Consider the following 21,423-nt stretch of genomic DNA (forward strand, 5'->3'; position numbering starts at 1 on the left):
ATAGACAGTTTAAGGTTAAAGTTTTGGGGGTTTGAGGATGTAACAGAGTCAGATCGTGAGTTCCAAGCATTGACCACTCTGTTGCTGAAGTATTTTCTGCAATCCAGTTTGGAGCGGTTTACTTTGAGATGTTTACTTTGATTTCTTTCGAGAAATGTGGGAAATTTTTATTTATTTTATTTGGTTACTCAATTGCTTACAAGATAATAGGTATAAGTAAAAAAAAACATAGTTATGAATACAGGGGTACATATAAGAAAAATAAAAGGAACAATAGGACAGGGACGGTAGGCACATTGGTGCAATAAGAGATTAGAAATAATAATAATGGAAAACCAGCATTATTTTATAAAGTAGGACATCTGGAGATCATCTGATTTTAAAGGAATATTTGCCTACTCCAATCTTATTTACAGCAAGGTGATGTGAAAAATAAAATTTGCCAGCAAGGCAAAGCTAGTTCTGTGTGTGTGTGTGTGCTTTCAGCATTGTTTAACTCTTAACACCCAAATCTAACACCCCAATCCACTTGGCAATCTCCAAAATTGTGGTTAAAGCTAGAAACTCCCAGAGTTACACCCCCAACACATATAAAAAGTACCCAGTAGGTGAAGGATTCTTTATCTGTAAAATAGAAAAACCTGTTGAAAACAACTTTGTAGGATGAAGGAACAGTTTGCTTGAGAAGGCTTGTTTCCTTTTTTAAAACAACATTTGCATTTCTACCATTCATATAAGTGTTACTTTAGATGTATATATTATGCAGGTAGTCCTTGATTTATAACCACAATTGGTGCCAGAATTTCCATTGCTGAGCAAGTTGGTTATCAAGTGAGATTAAGAATCTCCACACAATGAGTCTCGCCCAATTGTATGATCCTGTTTCCCACATTTGTTAAGCCAATCACTGCAGTTCTTCAGTGAATCATGCGATGACCCCAGCGTGCTGCAATGGTTGTAAATACACGCTAGGTGTCTGAGTTTTTATCTTGTGACTGTGGGAATGCTGATGGCCATAAGTGCGAGGACTGATTGTAAATCAGTTTTTTTCAACGCTGTTGTAACTGAATGGTCACTAAAAATGGTTGTAAGTCAAGGACTATTGGTATATCTAATCCAAATCTAAAATCTCAGTGACATTTCATTATTTTTCCAACTTATTGCATTCTATCTCACCTTAGATTGAGCACTGAGTTTTAGGAATTGCTGTTTGAGTGACGCTGTAACAAAAAGCAAGAAATTGCTCAGAGCAGTAGGATCAAGCTATCCATTTGTAGAGTTAACTTTCTTTTACTTGTATGTATCTTAAAATCATAACCTGGGCTAACAAAATCAAGCAAAATGTGCAACCTGCTGTCTCTCGGATATTTGGATTTCAGCTCCTATTAGACCTGGGTAGCAAGGCCAGTAAAAAGGATCTGGAACTATTTCCACAAACATTTAGAGGGTACCAAGTTCATTGATCTTACTGCGAAGGATTTAAACTTCTGGATCCAGAATGTAAAGATCCTTTATTTTTGAAAGCTTGTTTGGCTGAAAGAATAGAGTAGATTTCTGCTGCACTGGACTATGTGGAACATATGAGGCTGTCATTCAGGGATGATTGTATGGGTGTCCTTTTGATATGGCAGTGAATATTTATGTTTCTCTTTGAATGTGCCTTCCCTTGTCCCACCATCCAGCAAGAAGTTAGAAACAATCAGCACATGGGGTGCACACCAGTGGTGGTATTCTATTGGTTCGGCCCAGTTTTGCTGAGCCGGTAACGGTGATGAGCAGCAGAACCGGTTCTCTCCGCCCGCCTGGGCTCCCATATTCCCCTTTATCCTCTGTTTTTGAAGAGTAGCTGCTTTCTGTGGCACAGCAGAGTGTTGCACGGCAGCTGCTGAAGTGACAAGGAGAGTGCAGGCTTGCAGGAGGTGATTTGAAACGCGTGCACCTACACAAAGTGCACATTTGGCATGTGCACGCATGCAAAGCGTGTGCATGCACCCAAAGCGCGCCCACCAAACCACACCCACCGAACTGGTGGTAAAACGTTTTGAATCCCACCACTGGTGCACACCTCTGCACAATCTGCAGTTGTGGTTCTGGAAGTGTTTGTGTCCATGATCTGCAACCCTCTGTAACTTCCACTTTACCCATCAACCCTTCGCAGCATAGTTATCTGTGACAGCTACAGGCAGTTGTGGCCAACTCTATATCAGCCTATATTCATCCATACATTTCTATCTTATATTCATTAGCAGTAATAGCATGCATGCCCTTTGATGCTTTCTTGTTTTCTTTGGCTTCATTTAATACTATACATGTTATTTCCGCCGCTCAATAGGAAGCACTCTTTCTCAGTGGTCAGACGTTTAATAATATTTGATTCCCCAGCAAACATAATTATCATGCATATTTTATTCCTTCATTTACTAGGAAAAATAATCGACTGTTTTCTTTCAGTGTACTAATTCCATAACACTGCCTGCTAAGGCAGAGGTAAAGAGCAACCATTTGAACAGTGAGAGTTTCCCCATCCCCCCAACTAATTACCAAGATCTTCCTTTTTGTAGGTCTGAGATGTGGGTGAAGCAGCCATATTGGAGTTACTGCTGTTGGCTTGGAATCTGCCTGTGGCTCCTAGCTGGAGAAGGAGGATGTGCCTATGCAAAAAACTGCAGAATTCCCCCATGTGGCAGAAATACCAATGGCAGATTACAGTCCAGCAGACAGCAGTGTCATGGTGTCACTGCTTCAGCAGGTCAAATCGCTCATCTCATACTTTTGTTCAGCCATCCAGCAAGCAGCAACCACAGCAGTCCTCTATAGGCAGCATCCTGGAGCTCTTAGCTGTGGCCGTACAGAGGCAATATGCTATGGAGGAAGGGACTGTACCAGAAGAACTTTCAATAGCACCATGCTGGACTGCAGAGGCGTTGAGTGTCGGCTACCCTTGCACATTCGCCAGAAGCCTAGACCTGCAAGCCAAATCTTCCCATGTCCCCCAAATCAAGGGGAAGGCTGCTTTGAGCCTAACCCGATCAGAGTAACCGAGAAGGCAGCACAATTCATTGGGGAAGAGCTTGCCTACACAGCTTCAGAATTTGGTGCTGCTGCTCTGGGCATTCAGCTCACCTGTGATGTTAAACCAGGTAAGTGTTGGCAACTAGTATTGATTCTTTTAGCAAGCTAGGACCGATTAGCCGCAGCACATCATTGTACAATGAATACCTTTAAGTATCAGTTCTGGTCACAAGGCAACATGTTAAGTGAAAAACATCCAGATATACTGTGTCCATAAGAAACATTTAGTTCCAGCATTTTTACATTTTAAAAAATGTCAGGCATGAAAGACTAGGATCACCACATGAAGCTCCAATTAAACTGAAATACTACTGTTCATGCTCATGAACAGTAATCTAGTCAACTAGCAATTAGCACTACTTTGATGCTGGATAAAGATCAACAGAATTCAAGAGGGGTTTGGACTAAGTCCTTTTGTGATTACAAAGAGATTTGAGGCGGATTCCTGTTTTATCTCTACCCCCAGGTTCTGCCACTCCTTCTGCTACAAAAACATATTTCAAAGTAAAATATAGACAATTTTTTCTGTGTCCAAAAAATTGAAGATGAGAATTAGCATTTCTTAGGCCAATTGAATGATGGACCAATTTCTTCCAAAATAATAATATGAGTAACAGGGAGGGTAAACAGAAAAATCTGTTCTTTTTTGTTTCTTTTTTGTTTTCATGTTATATTCTGTAAGTTTAATAGACCTCACGAGCCTCAAGCCAATGTCGTAGCTTTTCTTTGCAGCAACATGCTCATCCCAGTTTTCCTCTCCCTGTTAATGTTAGCCTAAGTGAGTAAAAACTCTATAATCTTGATGGCTTTAGATAGGCTCGAAGTTATAAATCTGCTACAAAAACATGAATGATCATGATAGATAATAGCAAAGAAATAAAATTCTGGTGCCATGTTTTGGTCATCCCAATTCTTGCACCTGAAATCCAGCAACCATAGTTTAGAGTTAGCATCCATGTGGCCACCTTTAATCTAAATCATACCAGTTTGAACTGCTAAGACTGTCCTTTAATCACATAACCCTTGACTTACAATCAGAACTGGCACCGGAATGTCTATTACTAAGCAAGGTGGTTGTTGAGTCATTCCCAATTGTATGTCCTTTTTTGCCACAGTTATTAAGCAAATTACAGCGCAGTTAAGGGAATCCAACTTCCCCCGCTTATTGGAAACTGGCTGAAAAAGTCACAAATAGCAATCATGTAACTCTAGGATACTGTAATTCTGGAATGCGTTAACATTCATAAATAGATGTTAGTTGCCAACTGCCCAAATTTTAATCATGTAATCATGGGGATGCTGCAACAGTTAGGTAGGCAATGCCATTGTAACTTTGGACTGTTTACAACTGCAAATGGTTGTAAATCAAGGATTATTTGTAATTGCAATGATACAGTAGAGATAGTTCCTTGAAAATAGGCCAGTCAAAAAAGGTTGGTGAGGCTGGACAGAGCCACCTCTGAATTTGAAGAGACTCTTGGCAAACATTATGTAGACTTACTGGGCTCCCACATGCTGGAATTTTAATCTAGTACAGCAGCAATATTACAGTGTGCCAATATCTGAATTTGCTACACCAGCATACTATGGGAATTTAGGGATGAAACTGTGATCCTTTATAAAAAGACGGAAGGCATTGTGGTAAATGAGAGAAGCAGTGCATGTTTTAATACCAGATTGTTTGTATGTTAGGAGATAATGAAGTTCCATCTGAGGATGCGCTTGTACTCCAACTACAGCTTACCAAAGGCCAAGAAAAGTTTGTTGAAATACTAAAAAGTGAGCAGGCAGTCATTGTGGATTTACAGCAAAAACTCACAGAGCAGCAGAATGCATTGATTACCCAGCAGCAAGAAATTATTATGCAACAAAGAAAAATGTACAAACAAATGGATCTTATCAAAGTTCAGTATGGCATACTTTTTGACACAGTGAAGCAAATGTCATTTAAGGGTTTGCAAGAGAACATCCAGCATTACTTTGAGGCTAATCTTCAAAGCCTGCAGAAGGAAGTCAGAAATCATCTCCAGAAGTCCTATTCTGGGCATAAACTAAATGTGGATGCAAAAATGATTGATATTGGAGAAACTTTAATGGAATGTAGCTTTCGTGAAAGTGATGAATTTTGCAATTTTCACCCTCACAATGTGAAAAATGTACCTTGTGTCCTGCTGGCTTTTTTCAGCTATTGGAATGTTCTGAAAATGCAGATCGAATATGCCAGGTGAGCTATTATTATAGTCTAAATTTAAACAGTAGCATTTTCAGGATTAATGGTCAAGTTTGGCCTATATGAATTTCACACAAGTATATAGATAGGTATACCGTGATCTTTGCGACATAGGTTACTTACTGTTTCCACAACTTTCAAAAGCAATTGCTCTCCGAGCAGGTGACATTGGCAATATTTACAGCATTGGTAGGTAGTTGTTGTTAGTCAAGATAATGTTAGTTATGGGGTCACTGTGGGATTCTAAAAAGTGATAAAAATCCAAGCATCCGGTATTGCCTTACATGTGGACTCAGGAGAACAGAATGGGTTGGGGAGCTAAAGAAGAAATTTATTTATTTTATTTTATTTTATTTATTTATTTATTTTGTCAATTGCTTACAAAATAATAGGTATAAGTAAAAACATAGTTATGAATACATGGATACATATAAGAAAAATAAAAGAAACAATAGGACAGGGACGGTAGGCATGTTGGTGCGCTTATGCACGCCCCCCTAGAGACCTCTTAGGAAAGGGGTGAGGTCAATAGTAGACAGTCTAAGGTTAAAGTTTTTGGGTTTGGGAAGAAGCCACAGAGTCAGGTAGAGTATTCCAGACATTGACCACTCTGTTGCTGAAGTCGTATTTCCTGCAATCAAGTTTGGTGCGGTTAACCTTGAGTTTGTATCTATTATTTGCTTTTGTGTTGTTATGGTTGAAGCTGAAATATTCATTGACAGCTAGGACATTGCAATGTATATATACTATGTATATATTATATACTATACTTAGATTGGACCGAAGGCGGCTTAGTTCTAGGTTTTCTAGGTCTAGAATTTCGAGTCTGGTGGCATAAGGTATTCTGCAACGAGTAGAGGAGTGGAGAACTCTTCTTGTGAAATACTTCTGGACTTTCTCAACTGTGTTAATATCAGATACGTAATATGGGTTCCAGACTGATGAGCTTATTCGAGTATTGGTCTAGCAAATGTTTTGTATGCTCTAGTTATTACTATAATATTACCAGAGAAAAAGCTATGTAAGTTTAGGTTAACAACTCTTAATGCCTTATTGGCTATGTAGTTACAGTGGGCTCTAGCTCTTAGATCATTTGAGATGAGTACTCCAAGATCCTGGACAGAGTTTTGGAGTCTTGACTATTCAGCCTGTATTTTATTTTCTAATTTGTTTTTTGCCAATATGTAGGACAGAGCATTTATTTGTTAAGATTTGAAGTTGCCATTTGTTTGACCATTCTGATACATAGTCAAGGTCTTTTTGAAGGGTAGCAGTATTTTCTGTGGTGTTGAATAGCTTTACATCATCAGCAAAAAGAATGTAGTTGCTCTTGATATGATCACAGAGGTCATTTATGTAGAGTATGAAAAGAGTTGGTCCTAAAAGATTTTAATCTTAGGAGTAGTTTGTCGTGGACCACTGAATCAAAGGCTTTACAGAAGTCTATGTAGATTGCGTCTACTGCTTTGCCCTGATTGTGTAGTCCATATGTAGTCCTGATTGTGTAGTCCATATGTTTTTGCAGTGTAAGAGTTGCAGATTGTAGAATAGTTTTTTCCTGAAAGCAAATTGTTTATTAGAGAGTAGATTTTTTGTTTCTAAGTGGAGGATGATGGATTGATTAATAATTGATTCCATAACTTTACAGGTGATGCAGCATAAGGAGATTGGTCTGTAATTTTCAACTAGACTGGGGTCTCCCTTTTTGAAGATGGGGATGACTGTGGCTTGTGAGCATAGTTTTGGCAAGGAGCTGGTCCTGAAAGATTTTTCAAAGATTATGCTTAGAGGTTCGGCTATGGCAGTGGGTAGCTTTTTTTAAAAAGTAGGCACATATTCCATCCAGTCCAATAGATAGAGATGCTTTTAGATTGCGTAGTGCTTTTTCAACATTGTCTTCTGTAAAATCGATATGTATTAGATCATTGTAATTGTCTATAGTTTGGCTAGGAAATACTGGGCATGATCCATTGCTGTTTACAAATCCTGAGCCAAAGAATGAGTTAAAGAGGTTGCCTTTAATAGTGTCGTCGTTGCTGTCTTTACTGTTTGTTTAATTGTTTAATAGGTTCTCTCAAGATGCTAGAATCTAGATGAAAGGCACTGAATTGGGCTCAGTCTTAGCAGAATAAGGTGGATATGAATTTTGAACAACATGGACCTGGAGATTCACCATCTTTGTTGAAAATAGATTAGTGCTTCTGCGACACAGTTACTACACAACCTGGAGGTCCTGGAGAGCTGATGGCAGCTATGATTAGAAGATCTTGAATACTAATTGTAGATATTTCTTGACTGAGACATCATAATTAGGGTCATTTGTGCATAATCCCATCCTACATGAGATTGCCTTTGACAATTATTTGGAAGCTACATCTGCGTTTCAATAACAGCAATACATTGTATTGCACATACTTTGTAAGGTGTGCAGCTCCCAGTGGGTTTTCAGGTATAATTCAAGTTGCTGGTTATTGCTTTAAACCTCTTCTTGACAGACAGACAGGTTGCTTGCATGATGGTCTGTCTCCATGTATTTCTGCCCCTCATATGAAATCTGACAGGATGGGCATATTCTGAAGCTCTTCCATAAGCAATGTCACCTGATGGGAATCAGGAAGCATGTCTTATCTAGTGTGGTACTGTCCTGTGGAACAGCATGTTTCCGAAACTGTAAGTTGATGACGTACTTCCTAAGTAGTTTGAATAAATAATTGTACTGGTATTTCTCAATTTATCATAGTAACTGAGCCCAGATTGATGCTTGTAAGTTGTCATAAATTGAGTGTGCCTGGACTAATTTGTTTATGGTGGTTATTAAGCAGACACTGAGGTCATTAAGTAAATCAATTTTCTCTAGTATTTTACTTTTTTGGCCAGAAACCAGAAATAAATACTGGAAACTGGCAAAGAATGTTGCAAATTATTATGGAACTGTAGGACACTGCAAATGGCAATGAATGTGAGCTAGCTGACAAGCATCTAAAATGTGATTGTGTGGCTGTTATAACTTTTAAACGGGCCTTAAGACATTCTAGGGACATCCATCATAATTTTGAATGGTTGTTAAGTGTACAGAGAATTATCTGTATGTCTGTGAGTCACTATAGCCATGATGTGTTGTTTATAATTTTTTTAAAATTATTATTTCTGGATATTTTTAATTACTATGGATTATTATCTCCCCTAATTCATAAGCTAAGTGGACAGTCATGTGATCTGAAGTAATAAAGAATATGTAATAACAATAATAATAGCAATTAATACATTGCCTGAATTTACTGTGTGGTAATCTATTGCATATTTTCTGCCACAGCCTTAGAGCTGAAGTTCTAGGACTTTTTCTAGTTCAAGGCTGATACACTATTTTCTGTTTGAGAATGTGGTCTTCCAGTAAGTAAGGATGAATAATTCAACACTTCTTTGACACCATATAATTAAAAGCATACATTTGCACCATGAATAGCTACTGTTTTATTTTATTTTCAAACATTTGTAGTTTGAGTTCCTTTAATTGGTATTTTGATAAAAATAAGTATAATTTTTTTTAAAAAAGTAATAAAATTTAGTTTCCCAAATGTTTTGAACCAAGTTCCATCAGTTGCAGATACAATGCCTAATTTCAAGGGTTATACAAACTGGAGTCTAAAAGTCAGTGTTGCATATTTCTTAATCAGAAGCTCACTCAGTGACCTATTATACATGATATTGTTCACCATATACTGGTAGTCCTAAATTTGCAACCATAGTTGGGTCCACAATTTCCATTGCTAAGGAAGATGGTGGTTAATAGAGTCATGCCCAATTTTATAACCTTTTACGCCACAGCTATTAATCAAATAATTGCAGTTGTTCAGCGAATCATGTCATGCAGCTAATTTGGCTTTCCCCATTGACTTAGTTTGGTAGAAGCCAGCTGGGAAGGTTTAAAATGTTGATTAAATGACTTGGATTGCTGCAACTATCATAAATACATGCTGGTTGCATGATCCTGGGTTGATGCAGTAGTCATAAGTGTCAGGAATGATTGTAAGTCACTTTTTCAATGCTGTTATAACATCCAATGAATGATTGTAAATCAAGGAATACCTGTATATGTATGTATTTTGGGAGATTTTTCTTCTAAAACAACATCCAGTTCATTCATAGGTGGGTGGATGCATAATTTTAGGGCGGAAAATGCCAGCTGCTTCCTTGCTTGCTTAGCAAATAAACAAACAAACATAAATAAATAAATAAAATCAGAATACAGTGGTGCTCCTAATATATTAGGAATGTATCCTCCAGATGTTTCAGGATGGAAAACTCCAGGATGGGAAACTCTTGATCAGGAAACAGATTTGTCAGATTTGCTAATAGCTCCAGGCCTTGGATATGTTTGAGCAACAGTGAATTTAAGCAGGTGAATCTGTAACAAACTGCAGTGACATTGAAATGCCAACATGTATTATGATGCCTTGTAAGTGATGCGGTTATGTAATGAGGTCTGATACAGGGAAGTAAGTAGTATAACTTATGCCACATATCATTCCCTCCCTTCTTACTCCCCGCAGATGCCTTCAAGAATATTTATATGTGATAAGGAAACAGTTGAAAGAGATAATTCAATATCCCAAGTTATGAAAGCTCTGGCTGATCTTTTTGGGTGGTATGATATAGATTTTTGTAGGTGGTGTATAATATAGGTTTTTGTAGGTAGTAGTGCAAAAGTTGGCTTGAAATTCAACATTAAGAAAACTAAGATCATGGCATCCAGCCCTCCCAATTCCTGGCAAATAGATGGGGGAAAAATGGAGGTAGTGACAGATTTTATTTTCCTGGGTTCCAAGATCACCGCAGATGGGAACTGCAAGGCGATCAAACCAGTCAGTCCTAGAGGACTGACTGCTCTTTAGAAAGCCAGATCCTGAAGATGAGACTCAAATACTTTGGCCACCTAATGAGAAGGAAGGACTCGCTGGAGAAGAGCCTAATGCTGGGAAAGATTGAGGACAATAGAAGAAGGGGATGACAGAGAATGAGGTGGCTGGATGGAGTCACTAAAGCAGTAGGCATGAGCTTAAATGGACTCCAGAAGATGGTAGGCCTGGAGGAATGTTGTTCATGGGACTGCGATGGGTTGGACACGACTTCGCAACTAACAACAGGTGGTATGAAGAAGTAGGTCTGGAGGTAATTACTTTCATAATAGATTTGGAATCGTTCCATGAAATGGGTGGCTATTTTTTTCATGCAATTAACCACGCCTGCATGGGCCTGCATGGAAAGGGTCTCCTAGATATTGTTGTCCTACAAGTACTCCAGCAGCATGGCCAGGCATAGAGGTGGCTGAGAATACCATAAATCTTGTCAGGCAAGCTTCCAAAACACTGCTGGGTTTACTTAAAGCTGAAAGAAAGCAAGGAATAGAAGCAGTCATAAATATTTTAGCTAAGTTTTTCTTCTTGAGTTTTTCTACAAATAAAGCAAAACTCTCAAAAGGAGCATGGATTGAAGAAAATGTTTTACTTGCTGTCTGAATTCCCTCTTTTCTGAGGCTAAAGCCTCAGAAGGGACTACTTATTTGTATGTTATTTTAAGATTTATCTTGCAAATCCAAAGTGGTATCATTGGATCATTGTACGATCCAATGTGGGTGATGTGGCATTATGATATTTTCATACTGGTGAGATGATCCATGATATCTGGGATCATATTTACTAATACTATTATTGTATTATATTATCCTCAAACCCCCAAAACTTTTACCTTAAACTGTCTACTATGGACCTCCCACCATTCCTAAGAGGTCTGTAAGGGGACATGCATAAGCGCACCAGCATGCCTACCGTCCTTGTCTTACTGTTCCTATTTATTCGTACCCATTTATTTTATTTTTATTTAAATTCTTTGGAAAAAAACAAAACAGGTACACAATTGCTATTTGTTAAAAAGAGGCAAAGTAGTGAAGGCAAAAAGAAATAATTTGAATAGATCAAGAGAATGTTAACGTCTCAAAGGTATTATAAGGAAGAAAATCGAAAGGAATAGGAATTGGTTTTAAATTTATGGAACAAAAGAGACTAGACAAAATAGGTTTTGAGTCTCAGAGGTGCAGTGTAATTATAGAATTATTGGAAAGACATTAGATCATTTGCATCTTTTGTTCAAATTATCAGAAAACAGTAGCGCTGATTGTTTTTTATTTGATATCTGTAATTGTACATGTATAATGTTTAGAGGCCTTTCCAATCTGATGCTTTCAGTAGGTTGGACTTCAAGGGTAGCATTTTGGAAGTTTCTCAGTGTAGAGGTAAGAGGTGCAAGTATAGAGGTGTTTCTTAAACACTGATTTGAATATGAATTTGAATCTATTCCTCGCAGGATAGAGATGAATGCTTCGAATCACCAAGTATCTGTGGAGAAAGGATGAAATGCCTGAACACACCCGGTAATGAGTGACAAAAACATTATTTGTTTCATAGTCTTCTTTTACAGTATACAGTTAAAAAGTCAGAGTTTTAGTTTTCTTCTAGTTTGATTGGAATCAGTGGAACTCCAGATGGACAGGAGTGATTTGTATTAGCGATTTCAGTGGCACTAACGTCCATCTTAGTCTTGGTTCTTAATCAGAGTCAGCTGTGTGAAAAAAGATTAAGTATGATAGGAAAATGATTTGTTTACGGGCACAAAGTATTGCCAAATTCTAGTTTTAATGGATATTGTTAAATAACATGCATGTAATATAGATTCATTATAATCTTATTCTTTGGAGATTGTGGGTTTTCCATCTTTTGAGATTTTTACAATGAGAGTGGATAGTTACCTTAGTCTAAAGGATAATTTTCAAGTAGTCCTCAAATTACAACAGTTAACTTAGCGACTGTTTGAAGTTACAATGGCACTAAAAAAACTGATTGTGTCTTATAACTGTTTTTCTTACAACCATTGCAGCTTCCTCATGGTCACATGGTCAAAATTCAGACACTTGACAACTGACTCATAAATATGACGGTTGCAGTGTCCCGAGGGCAGGTGATAATCTTTTGTGAATTATCTGATAAACAAAAGTTGACAGGGAAGCCAAATTCACTTAACCGTGACAAGAAAGGTCGTAAAATGGAGCAAAATTAATTTAACAACTTTCTTGCTTAACATCATAAATTTTGGGTTCAATTATGACTGTAAATCAACTACCTGTAGTTGGATTTCCTGCAAATGTCTAAAGGTTAGACTAGATTATCTATTTTGTGGGTTGTTTCTAACTTCTCAATTCTATATCCTGGAGCATTTAGTGTAATGTTGGATTAGAAACACAAATTAATTTATTTTGGGTTGGAGGTAGATGACATGTATTTCTGCATTTTAGGCAAGTTTCACTAATTTGTTCTTCTTGAACTTATAGAAGGCAAGATTTCTGAATGCTGACAGATCATTCACAATCATTTCCCTCTTTTTAGAATTGTGCTTCCAAAAGGTTTCATGTCCTTGGACCACTGAATTGGAGGAATTTTCCAGTTCTCAAAAGATGTAGGACCAGGATAAGATTCTGTATTTGATTGAAATCGAAATCGTGAAATACAATTATTCTAATTGTTATTGGGGCTTTTTTGCATTTAATATTTTCCCCACTTGTTTATTTTCTTTTTGCATTTTTACCCTGGCATTATTATTTTTATAAGTAATTCAGAACTGACAACATACATAATATTCCTTCTTCCCATTTTCCTCACAAAAACAATCATGTGAGGTGAGTTGGGTTAAGAGAGATGACTGGCCCAAAATCACCCAGCAGTTTTTCATGCCTAAGGTAGGACTGGAATTTTCAGTCCCCTGGAAACGTTTTCCCCATTTGTTGTATTAATAATTACAGTTGGCAATTTCAGAGGAACTTTGGCTATTATTCCTAACATTTTGAAAGTTTATGTCTGAATTGATTGAAATGGAACACCTCTGATCTAAAGCAAATAAAATGGAATTGTTTGGCTAAAGAACACTTGCCATTCACACACAAAATACAAATGTTTCCTATGATTCATTCAAGTTATTAGCTAAAATTCATAATTAGGAGTCTACACTTTTGGGAGGCAAGGCTCAATGCAAGAGTGATATGATGGTGCATTTTCAGTGGGACCGTATCATGAATGTGTGCTGAGTTTTGCTTTTCCCCACAGATTTGCAGAGAAAATTTTGTTTTGTTTCAGCTGCCTGAGTTAAGGCTAGTTTTCTTAGATGTCCCAATTCATAATGGAGAAAAATTGCTCACCAATCATTAAAATGGGGTTAAAATTTGAGAAAACCTACAAGGCTGTAATAAGATATTGGGCCTCTTCTTGAATTGAATCAATTGACTTGGGTCTGATTGTATTAGTGTAAATTTCATCAAACATTCAGTAAATAGGGTTTAATTGTTGCAGGTAAATAAAATCAGGCTTCTGACTGAATTATCTTTTCTTCTTGTGGATAGGAGGATTCCGCTGTCTTGGAATGGCAGAAAAAGAGGCTGCTCTGGGACTGTGTGGAGAGGAATATTTCTTTAATAAAGAGCAGCAGGAGTGCCAGGCCTGTCTCGTGTGTGATGATGGCGCAGTAGTTTTACCTTGTTCACTTGTGAGCGATACAGTTTGTTCAACAGCTGTTGACACCATTCTGTCTGAAACATGGGCTGCAGATACAGCTTTACCCTTGTCTGGCTTATCTAAGATCTATCCTGGGTTTAAACTGAAGTTAAAGGAAAAACATGGATGCGATATGGGAAATCTTGAAGAGGATGTTCAAAGGCCATGGCTTAATGTGGGCTGATTTCAATTTTGCAGTGAAACATAACTGCAGAAATTTCCTCCACCTTTCCTTAAAATTCAAGGGCGGTGAAGAAGGCTATGGACTAAGTGGAGTTTGTATCGAACAACCAGAAGGAAAACTTTTTCAGGGTGCCAGTGTGAGTAGTGCTGCAGAAATAGAACCAAGCCAAACTCTTTCGGTATTTTTGAAGAGCCCTAATCAATTCTGCAATCAAAGTAAAGATTTAGACATATATAATCTTCAAACCCCTCTCAGCTTGTTTTGGGTATCTCATGATACAGGAACAGTAGCCATGACTGCACAGATAATAACTGCAGTTCACTATCAGACAAATTATCAACCAACCTTTAAATTTGTTTCTCTTTCTGACGCTTATATGGTAACCTTATCACATGATGGTAGAGCCATCAAGTTTACTGAAATGGGGGTTGTGAAATTTGTTTTACAACAAACTCTGTATTCTATGGGTCATACCTGCATCCATGACGGATTCAATATGGTGGTTTATCTGAACAAAAATGGAACTAATGCAGAACTGATGACCGTTTATAAATCTGGTGTCAATTACAGAGATACTTCAATCTCTGTTTCTGGAGCCACCAAAGTCAGTGCTGGGGATCTCATGAACTTTGAGATCCTTTCTCCTGCACAATGCAGCGTTCGTTATTTTGGAGACAGCACTGGAATTAGTACGCTCAGTCTCAACTGGCTTCCATCTGCTATTTCCACTGCATTGTCAGCCAGAGTCTCTGTGATAAGATTGCCTACAGGAGCTGTCAGAAACAAAGTTTTGGATTTTGCAGATGTCTCAACCTATGAGAAACAGATCTATTTAATATCTACTGGACAATTTTCCCCAAAATATTTTATATTTACAGAAAGAGGAATTGCTAGTATTGTGTTCACTGTAAAATTAATTAATTCATGTAATATGCTCTGGGTAACTTTAAATCAGTATATCAGTGATAATGCACCTCTTAACATAATTGCTCAACAAATTGGAGGCCAAGTTCCTGAAGGTAGCATCTGGACCAGTGTTAGCCTTCGTTCCTCTTTCAAGGTTCACAACGGAACCATGGTATCTGTGTCATAGACTGTGTACAAGGCAGAATTAACCACATTGCTCATGAATATGGAACAAACTTATCTATCTTATGGATATCTTCATAGTTTTGCTAGGAGGACTTTTAAAAGAAACTTTAGAGATTGAAGTAAATGGATTGCATCTATTGGATAAAACCCATTTGGTGCCTTTCAGGTGTGTTGGACTACAGCTCCCATAATCTTCCAACTATGGGACTCGAAATTTCCAATCTAGTGTTTATGAAGGGACTGAGAAAGCTGCAATAAGCCACAATTCCCTTTTCTGAGTTGCATGTAATGTATATCCTTAAGTTTTGTTGCATGAAATAAATTAATCAGTCAACATTTCATAATAGTAATTGAATGAGTGATTGATTAATAGAAAATTAGAATTGTCAGTCAACCAACATTACCATCCCTACTAAGTTTCTGTTGTATGTTCTGACCGTCCCATGAGCTCTTGGCTGGGAAAATATTGGAAAGACTATATGCCATCATTAACTCCTTTCTTATTGGCCACATTAAGGGAGAAAAAGAGAGAAAAAAAGCAGAAATGTTCAATGCTTCACGAACAGATCCACCCAATTTTCACACTGCCTGCAGGCCATTCTTTTAGCAATTTAACTATATGCTTTGCCCATCACTGCCTGGTATCATTTTCCTCTGCCTCTGCTGACATGATCTCAAGCTGAAGGAACACTGAAAAACACATCCTATCTACCACCTAGCTATCACTCTGCAAAACAGTACATTCACTGTCCCTTTAAGGGAATTAAATACATAAAGAAAGCAATAGTGAAGGAGACAAGCTTTCCCTACTGCACAAACCTCATTGATGGCATAACACAAGGAGCGGAAGCAAGAGGATGGCAAAAAATACATAACTGAGTTGAAGCAAATCCATGGCACATAGGTTATATACAGTATACCAGTGTACAGTATACCCAAGATGGAGAGCAACAGATACCTCTCATGTATTCCCAGAAGTGCATAGCAATTGACTCCTGACATGATTAGTGCCCAAAATCCAGGGATTTCGCACGCAACACATCTAATCATCTCCATCAGCCTTTGATGCAACAGCATTCCAAGCCTTAGCAAGTAACCTAAGAGCATCTTCTGGCAATAGTGAGATGCACAAATCAATGACCCATAAGCACATTTTTAACCAAACCAACCATGTTCTAGAACAGGGGTCTCCAACTTCAACTCCCAGAATTTCTCAGCCAGTTTTGCAAGTCGTAAAGTTGCCAAGGTTGGAAACCCCTGTTCTAGAAAGAAGAAAGTTGTATAGCTAATGTCCTCTTGTCTTCAAATGCCCGGTCAGCTATTATACACTCTTGTTATGAAGTGCAGGAGAAATGGTGAGAAATCATCAATTGTGCCTGAAATGCACACTTCCACAATAACAGGGTGATCATCCAACTCAAGAAGCTTAAAACACCTGATTTTTGTAGTAATGTTCAGAACAACCTGCATCAAGGCCCATAAACTTGCCCTTAGCATTAATCCAAACCCGCAAATCTATGCTGTGATAATATTTTCTTTTCCTAAGACTCTGCGCCATATTTCTTCAGTATAAGATTTGAAATACATGGGATCAAAACCATCCTACCAAGTCCAGAGGAAGAACTAGCCCTCATGAAACCCCTGGCCCATTTATTCCCCACCTTTACAATAACTATCAAGTATACCTCATGCAAGACACAAACCATCCTGCAGAATATCTTTCATGCTGTGAATTTCTGCATCCAAACCCTTAATCCTATGAAAGTATTCAATGTTGAAGTCAGCTTGTCTTTCCAAGACTATAGCCTGCTATCACCCTGCAGGCCAAGGATGCCATTCTGCCATCCTAGAGCAATAGCCAAAACCAACTGGGAAGCACTGCATGCGATGCCCGGAAATGTTCTAATATATCTAGTAGGATTTTCTTCCTGTGAATGAGTGGGCATTTATATTTCATGTGTATATGCATGTGTATGCAGTTAAATTTATATATATATAAAATGAAGCTAGGTGGATGTACCAGGGATGGGATTCTACAGGTTCTCACCTATTCACTAGAACCGGTTGTTAACTTTCTAAGCAGTTCGGAGAACCGGTTGTTGGAAGAAATCTCCTTTTGTTTTTTTCCACTGTTCTTGCATTCTTGGCAATATGCCTAGACTTAACTGTCTCCAAAGGAGTTATTTTTTCTTTGCTGGTATTTTCTTGAAGGGGAAGGGTTGTTTAAAGCTTTTTACACTGCTGTTGGGAGGAAATACTCCCCTGTTGGAGTTAGCACTTTGAAGAAATAATTGAATAATGAAGCAGAGCTGCCAGAAAGAAGCTTTTAATGACAAGGAACCAAGATGAGTGACATTCAGCAAGGCTTCTTGGCTAGCTAGAAAGATTGACATTCGAACGTGAGTTTACATACCCTTTTTGAGTTTTGGTCTAAAACTGGTGACCATTCAAAATTACAATGGCACTGAAAAAAGTGACTTATGACCGTTTTTCACGCTTACAACTGTTGCAGCATCCCCACAGTCATGAGAGGCCAGGTGAGGAGAAGCACTCCTTGATGTGAGTGATGTCGAGTTGGCCATGCCCATCCAGTCACATGACCAGCAAGCCACACCCATCAACTAAGCCATGCCCACAGAACCGATTGTTAAAAAAATTGAATCCTACTCCTGGGATGTACACAATCACATTGTTATACTGTAGGTGCACCATTGGAAGACCTAAAGGACCAGGCTGAGTACAACCCTTCCTGGGTAAAATGTATGCCTTTGCTAATAATCAAAGCCAACTTGGGAAGATAAATATAAAGTGCACAATCAATATAAAGCCTGCACATATATGTAGGCATAACTAGCAGCCTTAAATTATTCTCTTCTTGCTTTTTCCCTGTTTTTCTTGATTAATACAGATGTTGCATCTGATAGTCTTCTTTCCTGGCATAATGGTTATAATACATATCTTGAATGAAGAATATCTGTAATTTGATACCCAGCAGACAGGTATCTTTAATTATTTTTCTTTTAATTATTTTATTTCTGCTAGGTGGTTGCTGTTTGCCAATGAACAATGCACTTGTGGACTTGATACCCCAAAAAAGTATGTTTATTTATCTTATGGCATGATTCGGCAGATATTTTTCCAGAATTATTAAGACATAGAAACATAAATATACAAATAATTTCAGTCACAAGGAAAGTGGTCAATAGTCATATCCATGGTGCTGTCTTCAGGGCATTTTCCTCCCTTGAACACAAAAGAATTTGACATCTGCTGCCACGTCTAATTTCAAACTTTACCACATAGCTAGCAAAAGGTCAGAATGTATTTGTTTTCTCCCACGGCTTTACCACAAAATCATTTCACCAACAGAGAGTAGCCATGAAAAACAAACTGGGAATTCCAAAATAGTTTGTCACAACTTCTTTCCAGGATGTTGTTTTGACTTCCCAGTTAAATTTACAGCAATGTTTTTTAACCTCAGGAAATTTAAGCTGGGTGAACTTCAACTCCCAGAACTCCCCAGAATTCTAGAAGAAGTCCACACAATTTAAAGTTTCTGAGGTTGAAAAACAGCTATCTAGGTTTAGCACAGGGCTGTTAATTCGTGGCCCGTGGGCCGGATACATCATGTCCTGGCCATGTCACACATTGCCACCCGGTTTAGCAAAGGGAAAAAAGTCCCAATACGCCACACAATGCTGTCATGACGACACGAGTTTGACACCCCTGATCTAGCATAAGGTCCTGAAATTTCTCAGCAGTCTTCTGTTCAGTTTCTAATTATGGCTTGTGGGATACTAACTTGCTCACAATAAATGATTTGATTTCTGCAGGATGCAACTTCAGTTGAACTTCTGCATTGGGACCTTGAGAGTCAGAAGCTACCATCTGTTATACATCTTCCTGACAGTAAAACCACAAGAATATTAAATAGAATCATGAACTTTGTGTTCCTGCGATGTTGAGAAATAGGTTGTCCACACCCTCCTCACTACCAATTGCTTTCAGCTCCTTGGAAGGTAAAAATGTTATATCCTATTTACTTGTTTACAAAGTTTTTTTCCATACTCTTCTGAGTTGCTTCAAGCCTTGAGAAGCTCACAAGTGACTGAGCAATAAAACATTAGTATGTTTTTATTAGTATATGGCCTTGACAAAAGTATCTAAGTACTGTTTTTGCTTGATTATCCTTCAGACTTCATGTAATTTCTGCCATAATTGCAGACAAACAACAGCCATAAACAATAGGTAAAACAAACTTATTTAAAGGAAGCTAAAAGGCAGCACAATTTATATTCTTAATTATGTGTTCATTCCAACAGTTAATTTCCTGTTAATTATGAAGAGGAATTCAGCAATATTCAAAATATAGTATTTCATCCATTTAGAAAGCCTTTGCTCAGCTTGGGAGCATCTGACTGCTATCTGAAGGTTGCCGGATTCATTATTTCAAGCTAATCTTTCTTCAAAGACATCTCTGTGAGGCATTCTTAAATGCTTCCATCTTAATCACTTCAAAGTACAGACCAACAGAATGGTGTAAAGTTCTAGGCACATCTGAACCTCATGATTGTATAACCGGAGAGGAGAATAAAAGACTTAAGGGAATATGAACAGGTTGCAAGCAGTGGAAGACTACAGGTGTTTTACATCAGGCAAAACTTAACTCACTCATTTTGGAAGTAGAAAGATTTAGCTGGTATTATAAGATATTTTACTTAAGGAAAAGATTTGTTGTATTAAGAAAAAAAGAGAATGTTTATCTTAGAGCCAATGGAAGAAGTACTTGAAGTGCAGTTCATTTTCTTGTCTGAAAAAAATATTACATTTTTGGAATGACAGATTTTCACAGTACTATGAATACATGTGTGTTTAATACATTATCAGTACTTTTGTATTCATCCAATTAAGTTTCAATATGAGGTTGTGTTATTTGATGCCATACTTGCAAGAGAAGATGTGATCAAGTAGAACATCTAAGTCAGAGTTTTTCAAATGTGGCAACTTTTAAGGTGTATAGACTTCAACTCCCAGAATTCCTTAGCTGAATGAATGAAAAAATCTTCCCTTTTCCACATTTTCCTAGATTTTTCCACTGTTGGCATTTTGTCCTATTATCCTTTGTACCCAAGGAATATGGCACATGGTTTGGAGAGACTAAAACAGGTGTATGGATGCCACTTATTGATGTTTGTATTGGTGATTTAGAAATGCATTTTGAGATTCACACCATTCATTGGGGTAAAGATTTTAGTGCTTAAGGGAAGGATGAGAAGAATATTCAAACAGCATTAAAAGCGAAAGTATTTCCAATGTGATTCTCTTTAATGATGTCACATTGATTATTTAGTTATATCTTTCCTGATTATTGTTGTTATAGATAGTCCTCAAGTTAAGATCACAACTGAGCCCAAAAATTGCTGCTAATGGAAATGAATTTTGTTTGTTAACTGTTAAGTAAATGTTGGCCCATTTTATGATCTTTCTTGCCAAAGTTGTTAAGGGAATCACTGCAGTTGTTAAGTTAGTAACATGATTGTTAAATGAATCTCACTTCCCCATTGACTTTGCTTGTCAGAAGTTGCAAAAGTTAGTTAGATAAGCTGCTCAGTACAAGAGCAGTGAATTTAACCATATCGCCTGGCTTAGCTAGCTATGTTCTATGAAACTTAAAATCTAGTCCACTAAGAGCTAGGAGTCATTTCCTAGCTAATCAATACTTTGAAGAAACAAGAAAAAAGTGTGCAGTGTTGAAAACAGAAGAAACTTATGAAAATACACACCATCCAAATATCACCTGTCAAGCACAAGAAATCTGGAAGCAACTCAAATGAACACAGATCTATTGCATGCTAACGCTATCTACAAGAATCTGAACCACTAATGGTCAAAGCAAATTGGTGGTAGATAAGAGTCAACAGAATTCAAGATGGACATGAGAACTGATAAAGTGCTTGACCCCTCTCTTGAACTCATTCTGGTGATCTCCTAAACCAGCAGTCCCCAATCTTTTTGGAACAGGTGGGGTGGGGAGGAGAAGCATACAACCTAGAGCCTTCACAATTGCAGATTACAATAGGATTCTGCTCCTATGAGAATCTAATGCCTGATGAACTGAGGTGGAGCGAGGGGTGGGATTCTACCAGTTCGCACCTATTTGCTAGAACCAGTTGTTAACTTTCTAAACAGTTCAGAGAATCAGTTGTTAAAAGAAATTTCTTTTTTTCCCCCATTTTACAGGCCCAATCCTG

General features: G+C 37.8%; 1 protein-coding gene across 1 annotated transcript in view; it reads left to right on the forward strand.

The window, feature by feature from the left end:
* The window catches only part of LOC113442496 (uncharacterized), a 32,018-nt gene extending 16,589 nt beyond the window's left edge, over window positions 1-15,429 (forward strand). Inside the window, 8 exon segments of the mRNA XM_087915499.1 lie at window positions 2,562-2,796; window positions 2,798-3,140; window positions 4,765-5,205; window positions 5,208-5,296; window positions 11,663-11,729; window positions 13,746-14,046; window positions 14,048-15,168; window positions 15,171-15,429. Of these exon segments, the coding sequence (XP_087771625.1) occupies window positions 2,569-2,796; window positions 2,798-3,140; window positions 4,765-5,205; window positions 5,208-5,296; window positions 11,663-11,729; window positions 13,746-14,046; window positions 14,048-15,168; window positions 15,171-15,250 (2,670 nt within the window). The 5' untranslated portion in view covers window positions 2,562-2,568 and the 3' untranslated portion in view covers window positions 15,251-15,429.
* The last annotated feature ends 5,994 nt before the right edge of the window (window positions 15,430-21,423 follow it).

Source organism: Pseudonaja textilis, chromosome Z (genome assembly GCF_049901715.1).
Source record: "Pseudonaja textilis isolate UNSWEBS1 chromosome Z, rPseTex1.2, whole genome shotgun sequence".
In the NCBI taxonomy this organism is placed as follows: domain Eukaryota; kingdom Metazoa; phylum Chordata; class Lepidosauria; order Squamata; family Elapidae; genus Pseudonaja; species Pseudonaja textilis.